Below are 21,539 nucleotides of genomic sequence, written 5' to 3' on the forward strand. Positions count from 1 at the left end.
TGTTTAATACTAAACAACCAAATATAAAGAATTATTATAAAAAACATAATCAAAGAAGAGGTGTTTATCAATCAGGGTCAATATTGTGATGCTATTTACATTAGTAACAAATTCCATAGTCAATTTTTACTTGATGTATTTCCATATTATGCATTACAACTAACATTGCAATTCCTTTTTCTGTTTCATTGACACACCAACAAAACAAACTTTATATTATATTAAAACCTGCTTTCTCTCTCAATTTTTCCTCTAACATGGAAGGTAATTTAGTACAATGGGATTATTGATAATAGTTTCATAACCGAACCTAACCACAGAAAATTGTATTTTCTAAATCACTTATTTTGAATCTGTACCCTTCGAACATTAGATATTTATTTCAAACTGTAGCAATCACACGGTAATTCAGTACAGCTTGACTCTTGATAATAGATTCATAGGCTAACCCAGCCTAACCTAACCCAAGAAGAACTGTATTTTCACAATGCACCACTTCTCTCAAAATTATTATCTTTTAAACATTAGGTAAATCTATAATAGTCACACGGTAATTTAGTAAAGTTGGACTCTTGATGAAAGCATCATAACTTAACCTAACCCAAACTAAACGCACTGTGTTCCTTCAAGTCATCGTGCCCTTCCAAATTACGTATTTAAAGCTGTAATAGACACACGCTACTTCGGTGTAGTTGGACCATTGATAATAGCTTTATAACCTAACCTACCCAAAACGAACTGTGCTGTTTCAATACATCACTTATTTTGAATGTATACCCTTCAAACATTAAGTATGTATTTAAACCTGTAGCAGACACACGATAATTTAGTTCAGCTGGACCCTTGATAATAGATTCGTAGCATAACCCAACCTAACCTAGCTAAAAAGAACTGTATTTTCTTAATGTATCACTTGCTTTAAATTTGTACCCTGTAAACATTAGGTATATATTTAAAGTTGTAGCAGTCATACGGTAATTTGGAACATCTGGACTCTTGATATTACCTTCATAACATAACTCAACCAAAAGCAACAGTATTTTCTCAATAAATCACTTGTTTTAAATTTGTACCCTTCTAAATTGTAATTTAGTGTATGTTCTAATTCTTGTTATTGTTAGTCGTAACAATAATTGTCCCATTTGTTTAATAGGTACATTTATTGATATTTTTTGTGTTATTGTGAGTTTGTTTATGTGCTCCATCAACCCTGCATCGTCGAAAGTTTGAAATTTACAAAACACATGAACGATCTTACAATGCTAAAGTATCAAAAAAAAAATGCTATTTTTAAAAACTTACCTGGGAAGTATTTCCAGCAGTATTTGAAGCTAAACAAGTGTAGTTACCCGTAAAATTTGAACTTATATTTTTCAACGTAAGTGTGCTTATATTTCCTATAAAATATTCCATTCCTGAAAGGTACCAGAAAAAAAGTTTTTCTTTTTTGTAATGAACAAATCGCATTAAGAGTATTTTTATATGAGTAATTTACTCACTATATAACCATTTTATTTCAGGAATAGGCCATCCCGTCACAGCGCAATGTAGTGATAGGTTTGTGCCGGCCACAACCGTCGTTTTGGGTTTCGAGCCCGGAGGTAGTAGAAATCTAGGAGCCTGAGGAAAATTAGGATGTGGCAAGACTGTCAAATTACCCGCCGTACTTATTCTAGACTTTTTAAGTATTTTATTTGTTGCTATACATCTGAAACAAAAGAGACAAGAAATTATCATCACCAGACCAGGAACTATCTAAATTAACAAATTATACAGGGTGATTCAAAATGGAACTTTACAACTTTGTTAATTTGTACGGTTTCAAATGCAAATGTTTTTCGACACACGCCAAATAATCATCTGTTGGTCATGCTGTAATTTGCGAGCGAGCCTCAAAACAGAACAGATCCTACATCAGGAATCCACAAAACGCCCGAAAAACTGAGCGCGTTACCGTCTAAAACAAACATGTTCTGCACCGTTTTCCGTTGTTTGTGATATTGGTGTAAACGCAGCATTAGATACGTTATTCATTCCGAAAAACTCACAATAAACCGGAAACAAACTTGAGACGATGTAACCGTGCGATGCCGCTATTATTTTTTGGACTATCAATGATGTAACTTAAACAAAACAATATCTCTTTAACAACTTTACAACTTCTCATGTAAGACGAGAGACATGCAACGGAGACCTTTATCTATTGTAATTTTGGCTTCAGTTTTTCCTCTCACTAAATATTATTTTTCTGTTAAATACAGTGCTGGTGCTGAATTTGTCAATAGACTGTATAGACCTAGGCCTATAAAAGCGACAGATTTTAGAGTAATAGAAACAGCTCAGTTTCTCATTTGTGCAACATTATTCCAATGATTTGGTTCAGGGATGTATACATTTTCACTGTTACGTTTCTACTACCAAAACTGCGGAAAAATCCAAATCAACATCATTACTTAATGTTTTAAATCTTTGAACAGTACTTCAGATATCAAAAATGAAAGGAAGAGAACATTGGAAAAACTACTAACGTACTCTTACTCAGAACTGAATAAATGAAAAAATATCTGGCTTATTTGGAGTACGGAGGGTGAAAGATATAGAAGAAATAGGGGATTTCAAAGTCAAGTCATTGGTTTCAATCTTATTCTACATTTTCATTTCAGTCTTCGGGCTCTTTGGCGTTCCATTATTTGCATTACCAATTATGTCAGAGAGACCATTGTTTTTAGATCGATTCGGTACCATTTGAAGTTAAATATGATTAGAAACCAGGGAAATATGGAAGAAGGAAAGAATTTTTTTTATGGAAAGAGGATGGGCTATCAAAGACAACATATGGACAAATTTTGGTAAAGCTGCCAGTGATGAACTGATGCTGATCCAGGAAACAACCCCCAATCAACGACGACTTTTAAATCCGAATGAGGACAGCATCAGTTCACTACAGATGGAAATTGGAAAAGAAAGAAGTCTATAGAAAGAGCTGGAAAGTTTAACTAAAGACACTGATAAGCAAAAAAAGAACAGAAAATATGAGAAACTTAAAATTAGCCCAGGAATACAAGAGAATATGAAAAGAAATGGAAGAAAAACCAAATTACTTGAAACACAAAAGAGGGAAGAGCAAAAACGAATTAGTTTTAACGCCAAGATTTAGATTGTGAAGTGAGAATAGAACGGCAAGATACTGCAAAGAAGAAGAGAAGAAAATACTGTAGCGAGTACGAGCGTGTTTGTGTGCGATCAGGAACACGTGTGCGTGAACGGCTTATCGATTCGCCGACTAGCCGCGGGCGCCTTTCTTCATGTGCGCCGTATTTGTAAACGTGTGTGTCGTACGTGCGTTCTGGGAAAGCAGGTAAACAGTATAAAGAAAAAGAAACTTTTCCGGACGGTTCGAGAAGGTTCCCGAAAGGAAACAAGAGAGTATTTAAAAGAAGAGACGATCGCCGAGAAAGAGTAGAAATAAATTGACCGTTGCAGAAGTGTTTAAGTTCTTTAATAATTAGTGTAAATAAATAGTTTTTGTCGTTATCATTATTAGGGTTAATTTTGTTAAACCCACGAACATTACAGCAGGTTGTGTAAATTGGAACCAAAGACGCTCGAACACATGAGATATATAGTAACACGAAGTGGTACATAAAATGGGAAATCCAATTGGAAGGAAAGGCAGAAGCCAATCGATATGTTTAGGTCAATACTATTTTCTTCACTTCCACAATGATGTTGACGTGTTCGGGCGTCCGGCATGCTCTTCGTCGTATACATCTTCTTGACCTTCTGAAAACATTTTGTACCACCGATAAGCCTTTCTTCGGTGCAACGTAGCTTCACCATATGCCACAGTCAATATTCGGAATACGTCCGCGCACTTAATTTTCTTTTCAAACAAAATTTGATACAGATTCTTTGATCCATTTTTTGGAATAGGCAAAAATCGAAGACGAGCCAAAATACGTGCAAGCAAAACAGCTATCAAAAATTAACCAAACATTCTACATGGCTGAACTTGGCGGTATAAGTGAGAGGCATGGAATACCAACATAACGCCACAAAAGATTCGAAAATCGAATATACGTAACCAGCGGAAATTCAAAAGTCGCAATACTTTTTGAATAGACCTCGTATCTGTCTGATTAGAAACCAATGACTTATTTAACTTTGAAATCGTCCATTTATTCCATCTATCACCTTCTGCATCTTTAAGCATTTGATGTAAATTAACCGCCTGCGAAAAGGACATAAGAACGGTACTTGCCAGAATTCTATATGTGAAGGATCCAAAAGGAACCCTGTAATTGGTGAAAGCTGTCCATCCATCTAACTCCTAAAGTAAACGAGATATCGACCTAAAATTCACTCATGATGTGAAAATTGTGGGGTTAAAGAAGGAAATTGGGCGAGCGATACTCTGCTGTAAAACGGTCTCCAATTCTCTTTTTGCTACTGCGAATCGGTTCGGGATTAAACGTCCTAGCCTACATGCCAGAAGACGTAATGCCTGGTTGTATGTTTGGGAGGGATTTATGACCTTAGCGATCCCGATCACGATCGAACTAACGCAGTTTTTACCGCAATTGAAAATCGAAAAGCAGAGATAGGTAATGTCATTATCACCACAGGCTCAAAGATAAGGTCGCAAGTGCACACCTCACCACATACGTTAAACTTACTACATCTACATCTAAAGAGGCACTTGCCTTCCGTTGGGCTACCACTACATATTATTGTAACGAGCACGAGTGTGTTTGTGTGCGATCGGGCACACGTGTGCGTGAACGGCTTATCGATTCGCCGACTAGCCGTGGGGACCTTTCTTCATGTGCGCCGTATTTGTAAATGTGTGTGTCGCACCTGCGTTCTGAGAATGCAGTTAAACAGTTCAAACAAAAAATAAACTGTCCGGAAGTTTCGAGAAGGTTCCCGAAAGTAAACAAAAGAGTATTTAAAGGAAGAGACGATCGCCGAGAAGAGAATAAATAAATTGACCGTTGCAGAAGTGAAATAAATAGCGCAGTGAATAGTGATATATCAACAGTAGTGTAAATAAATATAATAATTCATAACCTATGTTTAGTAATAATTTAATCATGTTTTTAAATCCTTTAATAATTAGTGTAAATAAATAGTTTTTGTTGTTATCAGTCTTAGAAGCTAATTTTATTAAACCCACGAACATTAGATTATTTTAGTTTATTATAATGATCATTTTCTTACAGATACGACTACGTATATAAGGGAAGGTACCCACACCACGTAATCCATTTTCTATATTTTTTAACCGCCTCTCGGTGACCAGCCGTAGTATATGATCAAGATCCTCCTTTCCCTCTAGTGTTCATAAATATTAAATATGGTTTTAAATAATTTTTTGTCATGTTACCCCAGAGAGCTCGTTTTGCGTAGTATGAAATAGGGAAGATATGGATTTTCAGCAGTTTTACAATGACTTCGTAACTTTTGAGTAATTTACTCTTGTTTTGCCAACTATCAAGAAACAGTGTTATTTCAGATTGCATGTTTGCCACCCTTGCCTTAGGAAATGCAGTCTGAAAAAATCCTGTTTCTTTCCTCGACACGTAATGTACTATTTTGCAAACAGATGGTTTTGAGTATATCTCAAAAAAATGATATTGACTGCGTGAAGAAAACCCAAGCCCCACCCGCCCCTGAAGGTACCCCTCACCCTGATTAATCACCGATGGGTACGTTCCCTTATCAGCGTCTTCGAAAAGTGAAATATTCTTTTACGTTTGAATATTTTAACCCTCTATAGTTATACTACTGTTACTAGAAAGCATTATATATGTATTATTCTATAACAATGTGAGGTAATACAACTTTATTTCGATTAAAATCAATTGCCTAAATACATCAGCACTCTGGGCTTAATCATGTACGTATAATAATGTCGTACCGTAGGTTTGTTTGTATGTCTATTGCTTAATTAACCGTGGACAAAACGATGGAAAATTTCGCAATAAAAGATACGCATAATGCCGCAAAGGCTTTAAATAATACATATACTGTTTTCTGAAATTTCATCCGATTTTATTAGGTGATTTAAACGTTATTATTAACAAATGAAAACGAAAAACAGCGTGCTGGTTATAGAAAGGTTCTCAAATATTGTAAAATAGATTGATAATACAATAGTAAAAAAAACGAAACAAATATAACAGTGTCACAACCGCGAAAAGATTTTACAGGTGCCTTCTATTTTATAGAAATGTTTGTGTCAGGCAAATTGATTTTTTTTGCACCTTTTGTAAACATTTTTACCAGACGTTTTGAATACAAAACCGAGTTAGATACCGAATAAGAAAAGAAACACTACAACAAAGAAGATTTGAATAATACATTATTAGGGCAGATTCGAATCTGAATAGCGAAGAAACTCAACAAAATCGAATTGTGCAGAACATTTGAGCATTGGTATAGGTAGGTAAATCTAAAACTAAAATTACAACGCCTATCCGCGATTCAAACTTAAATTCAAAGACCGCAAAGTCATTTGATTTATCCTGCAATAAAAACTAATGCAAATCTAACGTAAAATGTCAGTTATCAAAGCCGTTCACAGCTTCACACGTAGTTATTTAAATGATGGTTCCTGTTGACTCCGTCGATGGGAGTATAGATACAGCTACTACCACATTCCTTTTGCATTCCAATTCTGCAGTGGAGTGTATTCAAGCTATATAAGCCACCGTTTACACCTGTATTATTACCGAGTGGCATGTGTAGAGGTTTAGACCATTGCATTCAAGAGAACATCGGTTCGATTCCGGGTTCCGGGTCCGTCTGCCTTGGTCCAAGTTTTTCAGTGGTTTCCTTCGATTACTTAAGTAAATGCTGGGCCAGTAATATTCCACTGATAAGTTTTCATTCTTTTCTCTCTTCATTTCGTCCGTCTCATCTTTCTCACCCGAACCACCACCTATCTATTCTCACGATTCCTGAAAAGAGGCTGAAGAGGGTCTTCCACCCTACCCTCCGGCGTAGTCCGAAGGGACTGCTCACCCACCAGAATTACTGGCTGGTCGGAATGAAACACCCAAAACTTTTTTAGTTCCTGAGTTATTTCATTTGAAATAAGAATGGATCGGAAATCAAAAACCGAATCATCGTCATCCTCATCATCAAAAATTAATAGGAGTCAATTAATTTCAATTTTTTTTAACTAATCCTTAGCAGACCTCGAAATAGCACCCATGTGTTTCGACATAACGCGTTTGTTCCCACTGCGCGCACGCCATCTGGAATTCGCTTTCCGGGATCCCCTTCATAGGTGCGTCACGACCCCTTGGCTTTATCTACGGAACTGTATCGGTTTCCCTTGAGGTCCTGCTTGAGTCGAGGAAAGAGGAAGAAGTGTGACGGTACCAGATCTAGACCGTAGAGGCGAGGGTGAGGCAATGTTCTAACCTGTGCTGGAGGGGTCTTGTTGATGTGCTACTCGGCGCTCTGGCGTTTTGTCACCGGTTATGTCATTGTTAAGGAAATTTGGGTTTCCCTCGACGCAGTTCCAAATTTACTTTGTAAATTTGCACACGATTTTGTTCATCACTCCTTTTGCATGGTCAAATCCTCTCTGATAATCTTTTGGACGCTATCATACAAAACCCCTAACTCCTCAATAATCAGATGAATGTTTGTTTGTCGGTCGGAGTCCAGGAGCGCCTTCACATTGGCCACATTTTCATCAATACTTAAATTTGAAGAACGACCGGCGCGCTCGTCATCTTCGACTAGCTGCCGCCCCTCCCGGAACAGTTAATGCCACTTGAACACTTTTGAGCAGTTCATTACAGCATCCTCGTAGGTGTCCTTAATCATTCTGAGGGTCTTCGTCGAGATTTTCCCGAGTTTGAAGCAGAATTTGGAGGTTTACGCCGTTCAAGATTTTTCTCAATCTTGGATCGCGACGACAGTTCTAAATAGAATTTCACGGAAATTGACCTGCTGATTCACCGCTTGTCCGCAGACAAGCGACTGGAAAAAATATCGGTCCTACAGAAGAGTCCCCACTAACACGCCCAGGTGATCCGAACTTCCTCCATCGCTCTGTTTGCTCTACAGAAATTAAGTCCTACTATTTTTTGATCGTGCCCAGTAAGATCCTTAACTAGAAGATTGCTTGGACCCGCACCTCCACTTTTTCCTGTCTTGGGCCCATCTTCGCATTTTTTGCATGTAATTCAGTAATCTAATCTAGGCCTACCTCTACCTTTCTTTACTTTTGCTTCTGCTTCTAGTATGCCTATAACTAGCTTTTCATGTTTGAGAAGGTGTACCAACCCGTCTTGGCCTATTTCTTTTTCCCCGATTACCTCTGTTCTCCTACTCATTGTAACACCTCCTCACTTCTAACTTTTTCTAACTACCTGTTGCTCTTTATATAAACCATATATCATTCTTCTTTACATCCTTAAATATTTCATCATCTCCCATTTAACATTGTCAAAAGTTTTTGCTAGATCTACGAATCATATGTCTGTGCTCTTTCTTTTTTCCATAGTTTTTTAACTAATATCCTTAAGCTAATTTGGCTTCATGCCTTCTCTTGTTTCTTCTAAACTAGAATTGACCATCCCATAATTTTTTTTTCACTCTATTTTCCACCCTCTGTACGATTCTAATTAACATTTTTGACCGAACAACCAATAATTAATTAAAAACTTTATCATCATCATCATCATCATCACAAGATCACCAGTCAGACTGCTTGCACACACACCTCCACTCTTTCCTATCCTGAGCTAATCTTCGTATTTCCTTAAAATTAGAACAACCCACCACGTCCTTAACTATTTATGAACAGCAATCTAATCTAGGTCTACCTCTACCAGTTCTAACTCCCGTTTCTGCCTCTAATACGTCTCTGACAAGAACTTCGTGCCTGAGAAGGTGTCCTACCAGCCTATCTCGCCTATTTCTTATTGACTTCCATTGAGTCCTCTGTTCTTCTATTATTTCTAATACTTCTTCATTTTTTTACCTTCTCTATCCCCGGTATCCTCATTATTCGCCTGTGACACCACATTTCGAACGCTTCTAACCTTAAACGGTCTAAATCGGGAATTTCTATCTATCTGTTTTTTGGCTCAATCCAAGAACGAAACGATTAAGGTGTAAACGGTCCATTAAAAAATTCAGAATGAGAATTTTCTCCAAATAATTTAGTGCATAGCGTTTATTCAATTTTTTCAAAATACCCTACATCCACAACTACATTCCTTTAAAATATAGAGTTTAGTTCGCTTTGGTTTGGTATTATTTCGGTCTACCATCGACGACTGTCAGTCAAATTTTACGCTTTTCTACACAATAAATTTCAATTCGAAATTTTGTACAGGAAAGCGATCGTCTTACTTTAGCATTATACAATATATTTTTATAACTTTTTCAAATCGACATAAACTACACGCAAATCCATGCCTTATAAACTTGAAAATTTGTTTCCGATCTCTTATTCAGGAATTTAAAAGCAATAAAGCATAAGCTTCAATTTATCCGAACTTTTACGAATCTGGGCATGCAGAAACGAAAAAAAAGTATCTCTCTAAATACCCTACTATATGTAACTTGTGTTCTCTTTCGGATAAGTTCACGGATTCGCTATCGAAAATAATGGCTTATAATATAACGATGCTAGAGTGCGTACCCTAAACACAAAGGACGTCGATCCTACCACACCAGCCGTTCTTTATACTCAAAATGAAATATCGCCTCTTCGTTTCATTTCTACATTATATGAATCGGGCCCTCGAGCCGCTTTTTTCTGCCAAATCATCGTCGAACTTATGATAAATTTTACTTATTTGACTGCTATACATATACATGTTATACGCACACGCGCCTTATCGATTTCGACCCTCGAAACTTCTCCAAGCTCCTTGCAAATTTGAAACGAAGTTTCTTATTTTTAAGTAAATCCCGAATACTTCATTTTCCTCTCTCATCGGCCTATTTATGGGATGAAAACCAAATCCGTTTCAGATGGCAATAAGTTACAAATTTATACGAATCGCAGCAGGAGATTCTCGAAATCCTTTACGTAATATACATGGAAACGACTGTTACTTATCCTCCTACTATCCATTTTTGATGTTTCTGTTTGACATTCCTGGATGTAACAACAAAACTATTTTCTCCTTTTCATTATTACTGTTGTCACATCCGCTTATCGTCGGCTTGGGTTATTACGAAAGAAAATTGAAAAAAGAAAATCGATTGCCAGGCAAAAAATTAGCCACTTAAATAACAAAAGTTTTTTTAATAAATTGTTTCCTTCCTAAGCTTTGAAAATGCACCCACACAGAACTGGAAATGAAACCAAAATCGTCTACAATTCCAAACACAAACATTTTCAGGACTTCCTGAAAACGGTGAATAATCATGTAAAACTATCATTTGTATGCTTTTAAACGCAGTTGGGACATCCACTATGTGTTTTTTTTTTTTGAAAAAACGAACTTATAATATGCTATTTCTAATAAACAAAAATAATAAAAAACATTTAAATATTGCTTTTGATCAAATACCAATGTGAAAATTCATTTTAAATTTTTCCCATTATAAACCTCAACAGAAACAATTTTCCCTTATGAACCTGGGGTAGTTTATAGTGGGAAAAAATTAAAATGAATTTTCACATTGGTATTTGATATTAATCCCTATTAAATATCAAAGTGTTTCATTTCTTTTTATTTTTTATTTTTGTCCATTCGAAGGAAGTACATGTAACTTCGTAAAAAATAAAATTTTATTTAAGTAATGCACGTAATAAAGCTTACCTGTAATAACCTGCATCTACTGAATGAACATTGTTTATTAACAAAGCTCCCGAAGGAAGAGGAACATATCTGAAACGAAGAGACGTGCATAGAATTCATAAATTAAATTACAAAATAAAGATTAGGTAAGTTCTCGGGGAAACATCTTTAATAAGATAGATTAAATGAACGGGCCGTTTAAGGATGTTTGGGAGGTATGTCAAAATGCTACGAGACAAATTTGGAAGAACGTTCCTCATTCAATTCTAAAACTCCTGTAAAAATTACAAATCGATTCACTAAACCGTTAAAAAGTTATTGAAATTTTAAAAAATTGTAATTTTACATGTCATTTTATGGAGATTCGTTAACCGAACAGATTAAATTTATTTTTATTAACAGAAAAAAGCTACCAGAAATTTCAAACTTTTATAATAAGTAACTTGAACTCTGGAGATTCACTTTAGCGTAAGGTTATTTAAATTCACTAAATGGTTATCGAGGAAAAAATGAAAAACTAGCTGAAAATCTCGTATTTACTTGATAATATAATGATATTTATAATTGTCTGAAATAAATGCAATTTCAAATATTACTTAAACATATTAAAAAAACTTTACGCTCATTAATAAAGATTGAAAATAAATATTTTTTTGTTTCGAAGTTGAAATCAAAGCACTGCCAAAAGTCAGTTAAAAATTTTCCATATAATTCGTTATTTCTTATTTTATTCAAGTTTTTGGTCAAATTCCAAATTTTCTCTCAAACCATATACTTTTTTTAGTGTAGATAGTATTTATTTACCTCATGATTGCTGCAAAACCTAATTAATCACGAATTTCTAATTTTATGTACTCTTGTCTCGGTTTGTACCTCCCAAACATCCTTAACTGATAGAAGTTGGAGAACGAATATAAAAATAGCCACATCCACAGAATATGCATGAACTAGTAGTTTAAAGTGGAAATTATGCTTATCCCACAACAATTTTTTGTATCCTACCTTTTGTATCCTAGCTGTACGAGTCATTTAAGGTAGCATTATTATGAGATAATTTGTCAATGGGTCTGAGAGTTATTTATAGGATGTCACACCCTTCAATGTTAATTTTTTTTTTCACAATTATTTTCTGTATCTCAAATCTAAAAGACGTTTTAAATAGGAGAAAACCTATGAAATAATTTGTCAGGGGATCTAAGGCTCATTTGTAGGATGTCAGACCCCTTCAATATTAAATTATTATTTTTCCGGGGAAGTTGTTCCTGCGCCACAATTGTTTTTTTGCGACTCAAATGTAAGGAAAATTTCTTGACACGTCAAGTAATTGGTGATTTTTAGACAAAAATTTTGATTAAACGATAACATTTGAGATACCTATTAAGTCTAAGGCACATCAGTTCCGTCCTTTAATTAGTCATTTTAATTGTCAGATAATTCGATAAAGTAGTAATAAAAGGTGAGATAGCCGCCCTTGGGAATCATTAATTGTTTATAGGAATTAGTTTCGCGAGGATTATGTCAGTGAAAAGTAAAAAAACAAAAAAGTTTCTATATGTTCGTGATTTCTTCCTGGACTACTAAATCAATTTAAATGAATCTTTCATGAATGTGGTTATCATACTCAGCCTAACTCATTTATTATTTATTTTTTCTTTTTTGATAAAAAAAGGCGCCCAGTACATCCACCATATTTTTTTTTCAAGATGCCTGCTGTTTAAAACGTATAAGAACATCCTAACTTAACTAAAATTTACATACTACTATAGGTTATGTATAAGAATTTAATACTTAGTCTATACACCTTTCCCTCTACCGGTCGAGTAGCCACTTCCTAATTTATTCATTGATAAATTCGTTCTTGTGAAGCCAACTAGCAATAATTTAACGTTTTAATCTAACATAATAAAAAAAATTGCTTTATTACCAAAATAAGTCTATCGATATCCTACGACATTATTAGTTACTTACTTAATAGTGGATTAATATGCAATATTAATTTGAAATCATTTTATCGATTTTTTATTTACCCACTACAAACTACCTAAAATTAATGAGGGAAAAATTGGTGCTGCTGTCACACCCCCGCCGGGAATCGAACCCGGGACCTTTGGCTTTACGCACCAATGTTTTGTCGTGGTTGCTGTTGTCATCTCTCGTAGTTTAGTGGTCAGAACATTGGTGCGTAAAGCCAAAGGTCCCGGGTTCGATTCCCGGCGGGGGGGTGGCAGCAGTAACAATTTTTCCCTCATTAATTTGAGGTAGTTTGTAGTGGGTAAATAAAAAATCGAAAAGATGATTTCAAATTAATATTGCAAGTCTATCGATGTTTTATAATTGCCAAATTGAGGTTTTGATAAAAAAAATCTACTGCTGCTGACTGATTACACATAAAAGCGGACTCGCTCATATATTTTTGCGACACCCCCTTCGATACGTCCTGATTTACCCTTTAAGCAATAAAAAAAAATTACAAAATATAATACTGCTTATAAACTGCTACACATATTTCATATTCCATTCCCTTTTTTGTGTAGAGAAAATCCAAAAATTGGAAACGATCTAAGAATCGCGATAAATCTATTCATAGTGATTAAATAACGGGTTTCTTTTGTACCTAAGGTAAATAGTATGATTGTTTTACCTTGTGCTATGAGGTAGAGGTTTGCTATCCCTTTCCCACCGTATAACAGCGGTGGGAATTGAATTAATGTGGCAAGGAAGTATTACTGGTTGTGTTTCGTGAATTTCAACGTCGGCGGGTGCCTTTTGAAAACCACGAGCTAAACCTGAAACAAATAAACCATTCATTGTAGTCAACAATCGTTTCAAAAGTAAGAAAATAATTAAGACGGAAGTGGACAAAAGCACGTAAAAAATTGTTGAAAATTGCAAAATTACAACATTTCGTCATTTACTTCTTCGTGTTATCTTATCCTACCTCAGCCTTATTATCCTAAGTAACCAAATAAAAGTATTCTTTGCATGGTTTACGTAACATAGATTCGTACTTACTTTTTGCCCCATTTAACTAGAGACGTGATTTATTTGAAATATTTGCATTTAAAATATAAATACAATATTTTTATCTTGCATTCAAATACTTTTTTCTATTTGTAAAATGTAAAATACATTTTTGACGTTAAAAGTTTTCTGGTATCACCGATCAAACATTATGAAACATGAATGAAAGTTGCTCACATTGGCTATTAAAGGTAATATAAGCTTAAAAATTTAATTGAATAGAGCCTCCATGGAAATGCATAATCTAAAATATTGAATCGATATTGTTTTCCGGGTTCAATGTCATGGTTCATCGAATTTTAAAGTTCCAAAATGAAATCAGAATTTTGAGCAAGGAACTACGAAATTCTATGAACTACGACAAAACAGCCCGCAAAACAATATGGAAATGACATAAGCCAGCTGTGAAAAACTGAAAATTACAAGATATTGTGGTGTGTTAATAGATGCCTATAATCCAAAATTCTTCGAAAAACATCACTCATTAGATGAACCCAAAGCTAAAGAAACTAAGGATTCCATTTCTTTCTCGTGTAAAAGATAGGAAATAGAATGGGGTTGTAAATATTTTGATATAAAATGATTGATGTTGAATAAAATTATTTGTAACCCTATTTTGGCTCTCACCTATAACGATAAGCAAATTATTTTGGCGTCAGTGTCATTTTTCCAATTAAAACGGGTGACAAAGGCAAATAAGAAAGCATATACAAAAGAATTATTTATTGTTGAACTGAAGAAACTATAACATTAAAAAAAAACACTATTAGTTTAGAAAAACTTCAATATTTAAGAAATGAGAAAATGTCTGGAAGGTTTTCTTAAAAAAAAAAATTAATACTTAAGTGAATGTAGAAAATTAAATAGCTACCTACTACAAAAAAGTATTTATTTGAAGAAAGTAAAGTCAGATCATAGATTCAAATAATGGGGGGGGGGGTTCTTAAAGAGAGCCCCTGAAAGAGCAGCAACTGTTTCAATACTCAGGGTGGCAGAGATCACGAGGATCGGTATGGCACTCTGATACACAACACTGCGATGCGGAAGACAACGGGAGACCACTACATTATGATCCTGAGTAAAACGTACTACACAATTAAATGATGGCGCCTCTGGAGTAAAGCACTCCGAACGTAAACTAGTCCCCCATTCGGATGTCCGAGCGAGGAATACCTCGAGGGATGCCATCAATAAGTGCAATAGGGGAAAGTGCAATATTTCACGAGTCAGAGCGTGGAATGTTAGGACAATGAGGCAAGTAGGGAAATTGGAAAATTTGAAAGTTGAGATGAATAGATTAGAATTAGATATAGTAGGCATTAGTGAAGTCCGTTAACCAGAAGCTGGAGACTTCTGGAGTGGAGACTTTAGAATAATACATACAAGATCGGTGGAAGGTAATTTGGGGGTAGGAATTGTAATGCGTAGGAAAGCGGGATAGAGTGTAGAAAGTTATTTGCATATAGAGGTAGAAACGGAAGTTAGAAGAGGTAGAGGTAGACCTAAATTAGATTACTGTTCGCAAATAGTTAAGGATGTAGGATGCTTTAGTTTTAGGAAAATGCGAAGATTAGCTCAGGATAGGAAAGAGTGGAGGTGCGTGTGAAACCAGTCTTAGGACTGACGACATTTTGATGATGATTTTTTACTTCCTTCAAGTACCTTGCACAATTTTTTTTTTGCTAAAAGGTCAATGGAGAAAGGGTTAATTTATATATTGGAGAAAAGGTAAGTTCTCGAATTTTCATAACTGATAACTATCGACACCATTCTCTTTAAAAGTTATGACATACTTACATTTATGACCGAAAATTTCAGCATTTAAGACCATTATTGTGTCGGTAAATAGAAAAATTAATATTTAGATTTATTAAAAAAGAAACGTACCTAAGTGTTAGACTAAATGAGCAAAACCAAGACTTAACACGCAAGATCAAGACCATCTATATCAAGACTATCTATATCAGCACGACTAAGGCCATGACCAAGACTATATCAGCAAGACCAAGACTAGGGCAATATTGGTCTTGATCTTGCTTTGCTCATCACGAATGACGAAACGAACAGCAATCTGTTTTTTTTAGGAATAAATTTGTCGAAAGCAATTTTCCGACAGGTCCTGAGATTTCTGACCATCATGCGTACTGGATCTAAGTGCATGTATAAATTTCTATGTGTAAACAAAGTTGTGAAACCGAGTTCACAGTGAATAACTCGCGAAAGCTGTAGAAGTGTTTTATGCGTCAATCCGAACGAAATACTTCCAAAGTTAAATCAACAAAGTTAAACAAAGCAATTTCGTGCTGAGCAATCAAATTAACACAGAGAGTTCATTATTTAAAATGAGTAGATGTGTACTTGAAATAAATTGTGCAAGCTTTTTAATTAAGCGATAAAAAGAGACTGGTGGTTACATTATTTTTTTAAAAATTTATTATATGGCAAGACAAAGGGGTTGGACGTTAAAATAAACGGTGAAAATTTACCTTTCGTCCCAGGTGGATTAGTTATGAAGTGAGGAACTTTTTTGAGACATATCGGTAAAAATTGCGATTTTTTTTGGCCAACGACGAAAAGACGTTTTTAATAATTTTAACTAATTTCTATGTAATTTGGTGTGCTGATTCCGAAAAAAATAACGAAAAAGTCGTATCACCCTCCATTTTCTCACATTTCAATATTAAATCAAAGTAAATTTTATTAACCAAAATATATAACAAATACTTTTAACCGTTAAAATATTTTTATGTTGGCAATAATTTCTAGTGTTATAGAGTTGACAATAATACAAAATGTAATCAGGTTAGTAGTTCTGATAAATTGCGCATTTTTTTGTTTTCTTCACCTTTAAGAAAAACTTTGATACCCGAGCAGAAGAATATTTTCCATACAACTTTGGTTGACCCCACAAAGATTCTTTTACCACCACTACACATTAAGTTGGGTTTAATGAAACAATTTGTAAAAGCTTTGCCTTAGGATGGTGATTGTTTTATGCAGAAAATTTCTTCATTTATCAGAAGCTAAACTGAAAGAAGGAATTTTCGTTGGGCCTGATATTCGTAAGTTAATGCTCGATACCAACTTCGAAGCAACGATGAGTACAAAGGAAAAAGAGGCTTGGATATCATTTAGAGAAGTTGTGACGAAGTTTTTGGGCAATGTAAAAGATCCTAACTATGAACTTATCATATCTAACATGATAAACAATTTTAAAAATCTTGGTTGTCTGATGAGCCTTAAAGTCCACTTTTTGCACAACCATCTTGACTTTTTTCCTACAAACTTAGGTGATGTCAGTGAAGAGCAAGGGGAACGGTTTCATCAGGACATCAAAGAAATGGAGAAACGATACCAAGGAAGGTGGAATGTAAACATGATGGGTGATTACTGTTGGACACTTCACAGAGAGCAACAGAATGCTTCGCATCGGAGAAAAAGCTATGCAAGAAACTTTACAGAGAGAAGAGAGAGAAAATACAAAAAAACATGTATCTAATATTTAGTAATCTATTATTTGTAAGAGAAAGTTTTAACTTTATTAAGAACTAAATATTTTAATTTTTAATTATCAAAATTTTCTCCATTTTTTGAAATATACAATTATACAATACACAATGTCATATTGTGGGAAAATTGTGGGTGATAAAAAAAACTGATATCGAATACGATTTCAGCACTAAAAAATACATAAGATTTAGGTAAATTAATTAAAAAAGTTTTTACAAACATTTTTTTTGTTGGCCTGTGTATTTTGCAGCAGAAAAACACCGGAAAGGGGTTTATCGCGCACGAATTACCTGTGAGAATTTGTCGGTTCTCCCCGGGTGAATTATTTGTGGTCTTATGTCAATTTTTTGTGATAGAATTTAACGATTTACTCACGAAAGGAGCGATTTTTTGATGAATTAAGAGTGGGAATTTTCCGTTTGTTCCAGGTGAATTAGTTGTAGAGTGGGGAGTTCTTTCGCGTAGGCTATTACAGCTTATTGGCGGAAATAGTGATTCTTTTATGTTTTACAGCAAAAAACTGCCCAGAAGGGGGTAAGCCTCCGTTTATCGCGCTTGAATTACTCATGACAATTTATCATTCGCCCCAGTCAAATTATGTGGGATGTTCGGTCAATCTGTCGTGATGGAATTTAACTACTTATGAATTAGTTGTAGAGTGGGGGGTTCTTTCGCGATGGACTATCACGACTTATTGGCAAAAGTAGCGATTTTTTGATGTTCGGCAGTAAAAAAAAACAAAAGGGGGTCACACTTCGTTTACCGTGCGCGAGAATTATTTATTGACCATCCGCAGAAAAACAACCCTGGAGGATGTATAACGCGGGCGAAGTAATCGTGATTCAAAAAAACAAAAATCGATTGTTTTTTCAAAAAAATCACGATTTTTTTATTTTTTTAGTAAATCTAATTTTGGCTAGTTTTTACGTTCTTATTAATACGAACACATACATTTCAAAAATCATCGACGACCACATGGGAAACAGTACCTATTCTCTTTTTGGGTAAAAGATACCCTATGTCTTTTTCTGTGCCCCTGAAAATGTGTGTACAAAATTTCATGGTAGGTATTACCCGCTACTTCACTTGCATTGATGTTCTAAATATGTGAATAAAATAATTCGAAGTGGTCTGTATTCTGTCGAAACTGGTAGACGCGGATCGCGATTTCGATCATGTTGGATCTCATCAGCGCGTCGCAGACAGCTCCGAAAGAACACAGACCAACTTTTACCTGCTGTCTTAACAGTGCGTTTTAAAAAATACCACAAATGGCGGTAGTTTAAAAGTTGGTCTGTGTTCATTCGGAGCTGTCTGCGACGCGCTGATGAGATCCAAAAAGATCGAAATCGCGATCCGCGTCTAACAGTTTCGACAGAATACAGACCACTTCGAATTATTCTATTCGATTGTGGTAACGTGCCTATCACTTTGAGGTTAGCTACGCCGGGATTCGTTTCAGCAAGTAGATATCCATATATTTAAATGGACCTTGTTGGAGCCATTTGTGGTATTTTCTAAACATGTGTCAAAAAGCGTCGACGACCATATAAAATAAGTTTCAATCCCTCAGAAACAGTATATATTTCTCGATAAAAGGTACCCTGTGTCCTTTTCTGTACCCCTGAAAATGTGTGTACAAAATTTCATGATAGATTTTTCCCGCGACTTCACTCGCGTTGATGTTCTAAATATATGTCAAAAATCATCGACGATTATATAAAAATAATTTTTCTGTCTGTCAGGAACAGCGTATCTTTCGAGATAAAAGGTACCCCGTGTCATTTTCTGTAACCCTGAAAATGAATGTTCAAAATTTGATGATGATCGATTGAGTAGTTAGGGCGTGAAAGTGTGAACAAACTTATTGACATTTATAATATTAGGATTTCCTATTTTCTAACAACTCTAACGCTTTATAGTGTACTGACTCGTACATTCAGATATAAGAAACTACTTGGGTATTNAATTACATAGGTATACTTCGTTTACTTTCTGTAGCGATGTGACCTTCAGTTTGACCGGCGCAAGGTAGAAAAAACAGCACTAGGCCAGAAAAGGAAGGAGACAACTCTCGGTCAAACTCTTAACCGGTATGGAGCGTATAATTCGTACAGTACTGCACGAAAAAATTGACCATTTTATCCACTACAATTGCATTGCTCAAATGTGCTGTTATTGGTACCATTTACTACTGAAAATATCAACGAGATGTTTATTTATATTTGAAGACATATTAAAAGCTTAAACGCTTGTTTTCGACTCGCACTACTATTCATGATTGAACAAAACTTTTGGCAGGCACTGTATGAAAAAGTATGTTTAATGAATAAGAGTCGAGAGTATAATGAGCTTTTTTCTCTCTACCTACGATTTTGCCAAAGCGCATCCAATACATTGGAAAGAGCACATCGCTAGACTATATTCATGACTACGATTGTTAATGTTGACTTTATTGGCTTTAAAGGTAACTTGATAAAAGTATTTTATAAACACCAATTATCACGTTAATTAGTAAATAATAATTACACGTGTTGGTTCAATAAGAATGATCAATATAACAATTCGGTAATTAGTGCCTGGCCATTAATTTGCGCTGATGCGTAATCCTAATGAAGGCGTCTGGAGGTGCGGATTTAGGACAGGGTGTGCCACTTGACGATTTTACCTCATTGTTTATTTGACCATTTAAAGTTAATGCAAAAAGTTAATATTTATGTTTATTGTCAGCAGTATTAGCTCATTCTTATTTTTAACGTTCGGTTTATTCTGTACCGGGCGTTCCATTTTTATTGGAATCGGAAGGGATTATAACGTTTGCAATTTTTCAGAGATTAACGGAATCTAATGTGTAATGTTTTCATGGTTCTGTTTTTTGATGTTATTAAGGTTTTGCTACATTAAAGTTGTATTTTTTCTTCGATCTAACATTACAAGCGAGGAGCCGGTGACATTAAAAGTATCGTCATCACGGAATTGTAACTTTTTTAAGAAATTGATATTTGACAATTATACGAATAAAATGGCCTTGGTACGTGTTAATTTACTTGGCCAAAAGTATATTAAAAAACATTACTTATAATAAAAAAGAAAAATGTTTTACCATCTTCACAAGTTTTGAAGAATTGTCCTGTATTCGATAAGAAATTTGTTAATTTAAAAGAAAAAAAATTGGCTTACTAATTACTTACTAATTGCTATTGATAATGTTTTATGATGATATCGATTATGTTGATTAATGATCTATTGATTATTATGTTCTATATGTCGATTGCTGATATTCTATCTAAATGATTATGATAATATGCTATCTCGTTTGATTGATGTTCTATATGATTATGATAATATGCTCTCGATTTACTAAAATTCTTAATATATAAATTGTCATCCCTACTACGAAATGATCCAACCGAAACTGGTTCAAGCTGTATAGCTATTGTTAGGGTGGTGACCTTACCAACCCTGGAAATACCGAATGGTACTGATGTCGGGACAGACAATACATCGTATACGTTTCTTTGGTACCTGTACAACAATAGTGCAGGAATTGAGCATAATTTGGAAATGTTGCTGAAGGCAGATTTTTGAAATTACAAATAATAATGTTAAACTGAACAATTGATACAAATAACCCAAGAAACAAATGTGCAAATGAACAAATATACCTACAACTAAGCAAAGATTAATATACAAATAAGCAAATATACCTACATATATACAAAAAAGCAAATATACAAATAAACATATATACCTACAAATAGGGAAATATACAATTATGATTAAAATATAAAAATATGTTTCAAACGTGTAAACATTCGCGATGACGGTAAAATATATTTTCTTTTTTGTTATAAATATTTTTCTTTAATATACTTTCTGCTAAGTAAATAAACGCGTACCAAGGCCATTTCGTTGGTATAATTGCCAAATATCAATTTCTTAAAAATTTTACAATTCCGCGATGACGGTGATTTTAATGCAATCGGCTGCCGGACTATTATACACATGCTAAATCCATAATTTTGTATCATAAGAGATAGCTTCGCAAAATTGCATTACAAACCTACCTACCTACTAGTATATAGGCACAATAATTACATAACTTTCAGTCAAATAATTTAGTTTCAGGTAGTTTGTCAATAAAAATGTCAGAAAAAAGTTAAAAAAATCAACAAGAATCTAGATCAGTTTGTATCATTACTATTCAAGCTTTTTGCTATATCTATA

General features: G+C 34.6%; 1 protein-coding gene across 3 annotated transcripts in view; it reads right to left on the reverse strand.

Annotated features, from left to right (window-relative positions):
• The window catches only part of LOC108734479 (protogenin), a 153,128-nt gene that overhangs the window by 11,037 nt on the left and 120,552 nt on the right, over positions 1-21,539 (reverse strand). For all 3 annotated transcript variants that reach the window (XM_018466060.2, XM_018466063.2, XM_018466061.2), the window contains 4 exons: positions 13,423-13,567; positions 10,803-10,871; positions 1,500-1,708; positions 1,303-1,415 (listed from right to left, as the gene is read on the reverse strand). In XM_018466060.2, the coding sequence (XP_018321562.1) occupies positions 1,303-1,415; positions 1,500-1,708; positions 10,803-10,871; positions 13,423-13,567 (536 nt within the window). The remainder of the gene's footprint in view (positions 1-1,302; positions 1,416-1,499; positions 1,709-10,802; positions 10,872-13,422; positions 13,568-21,539) is intronic.

Source organism: Agrilus planipennis, unplaced genomic scaffold (assembly GCF_000699045.2).
Source record: "Agrilus planipennis isolate EAB-ADULT unplaced genomic scaffold, Apla_2.0 scaffold129, whole genome shotgun sequence".
Lineage (NCBI taxonomy): Eukaryota > Metazoa > Arthropoda > Insecta > Coleoptera > Buprestidae > Agrilus > Agrilus planipennis.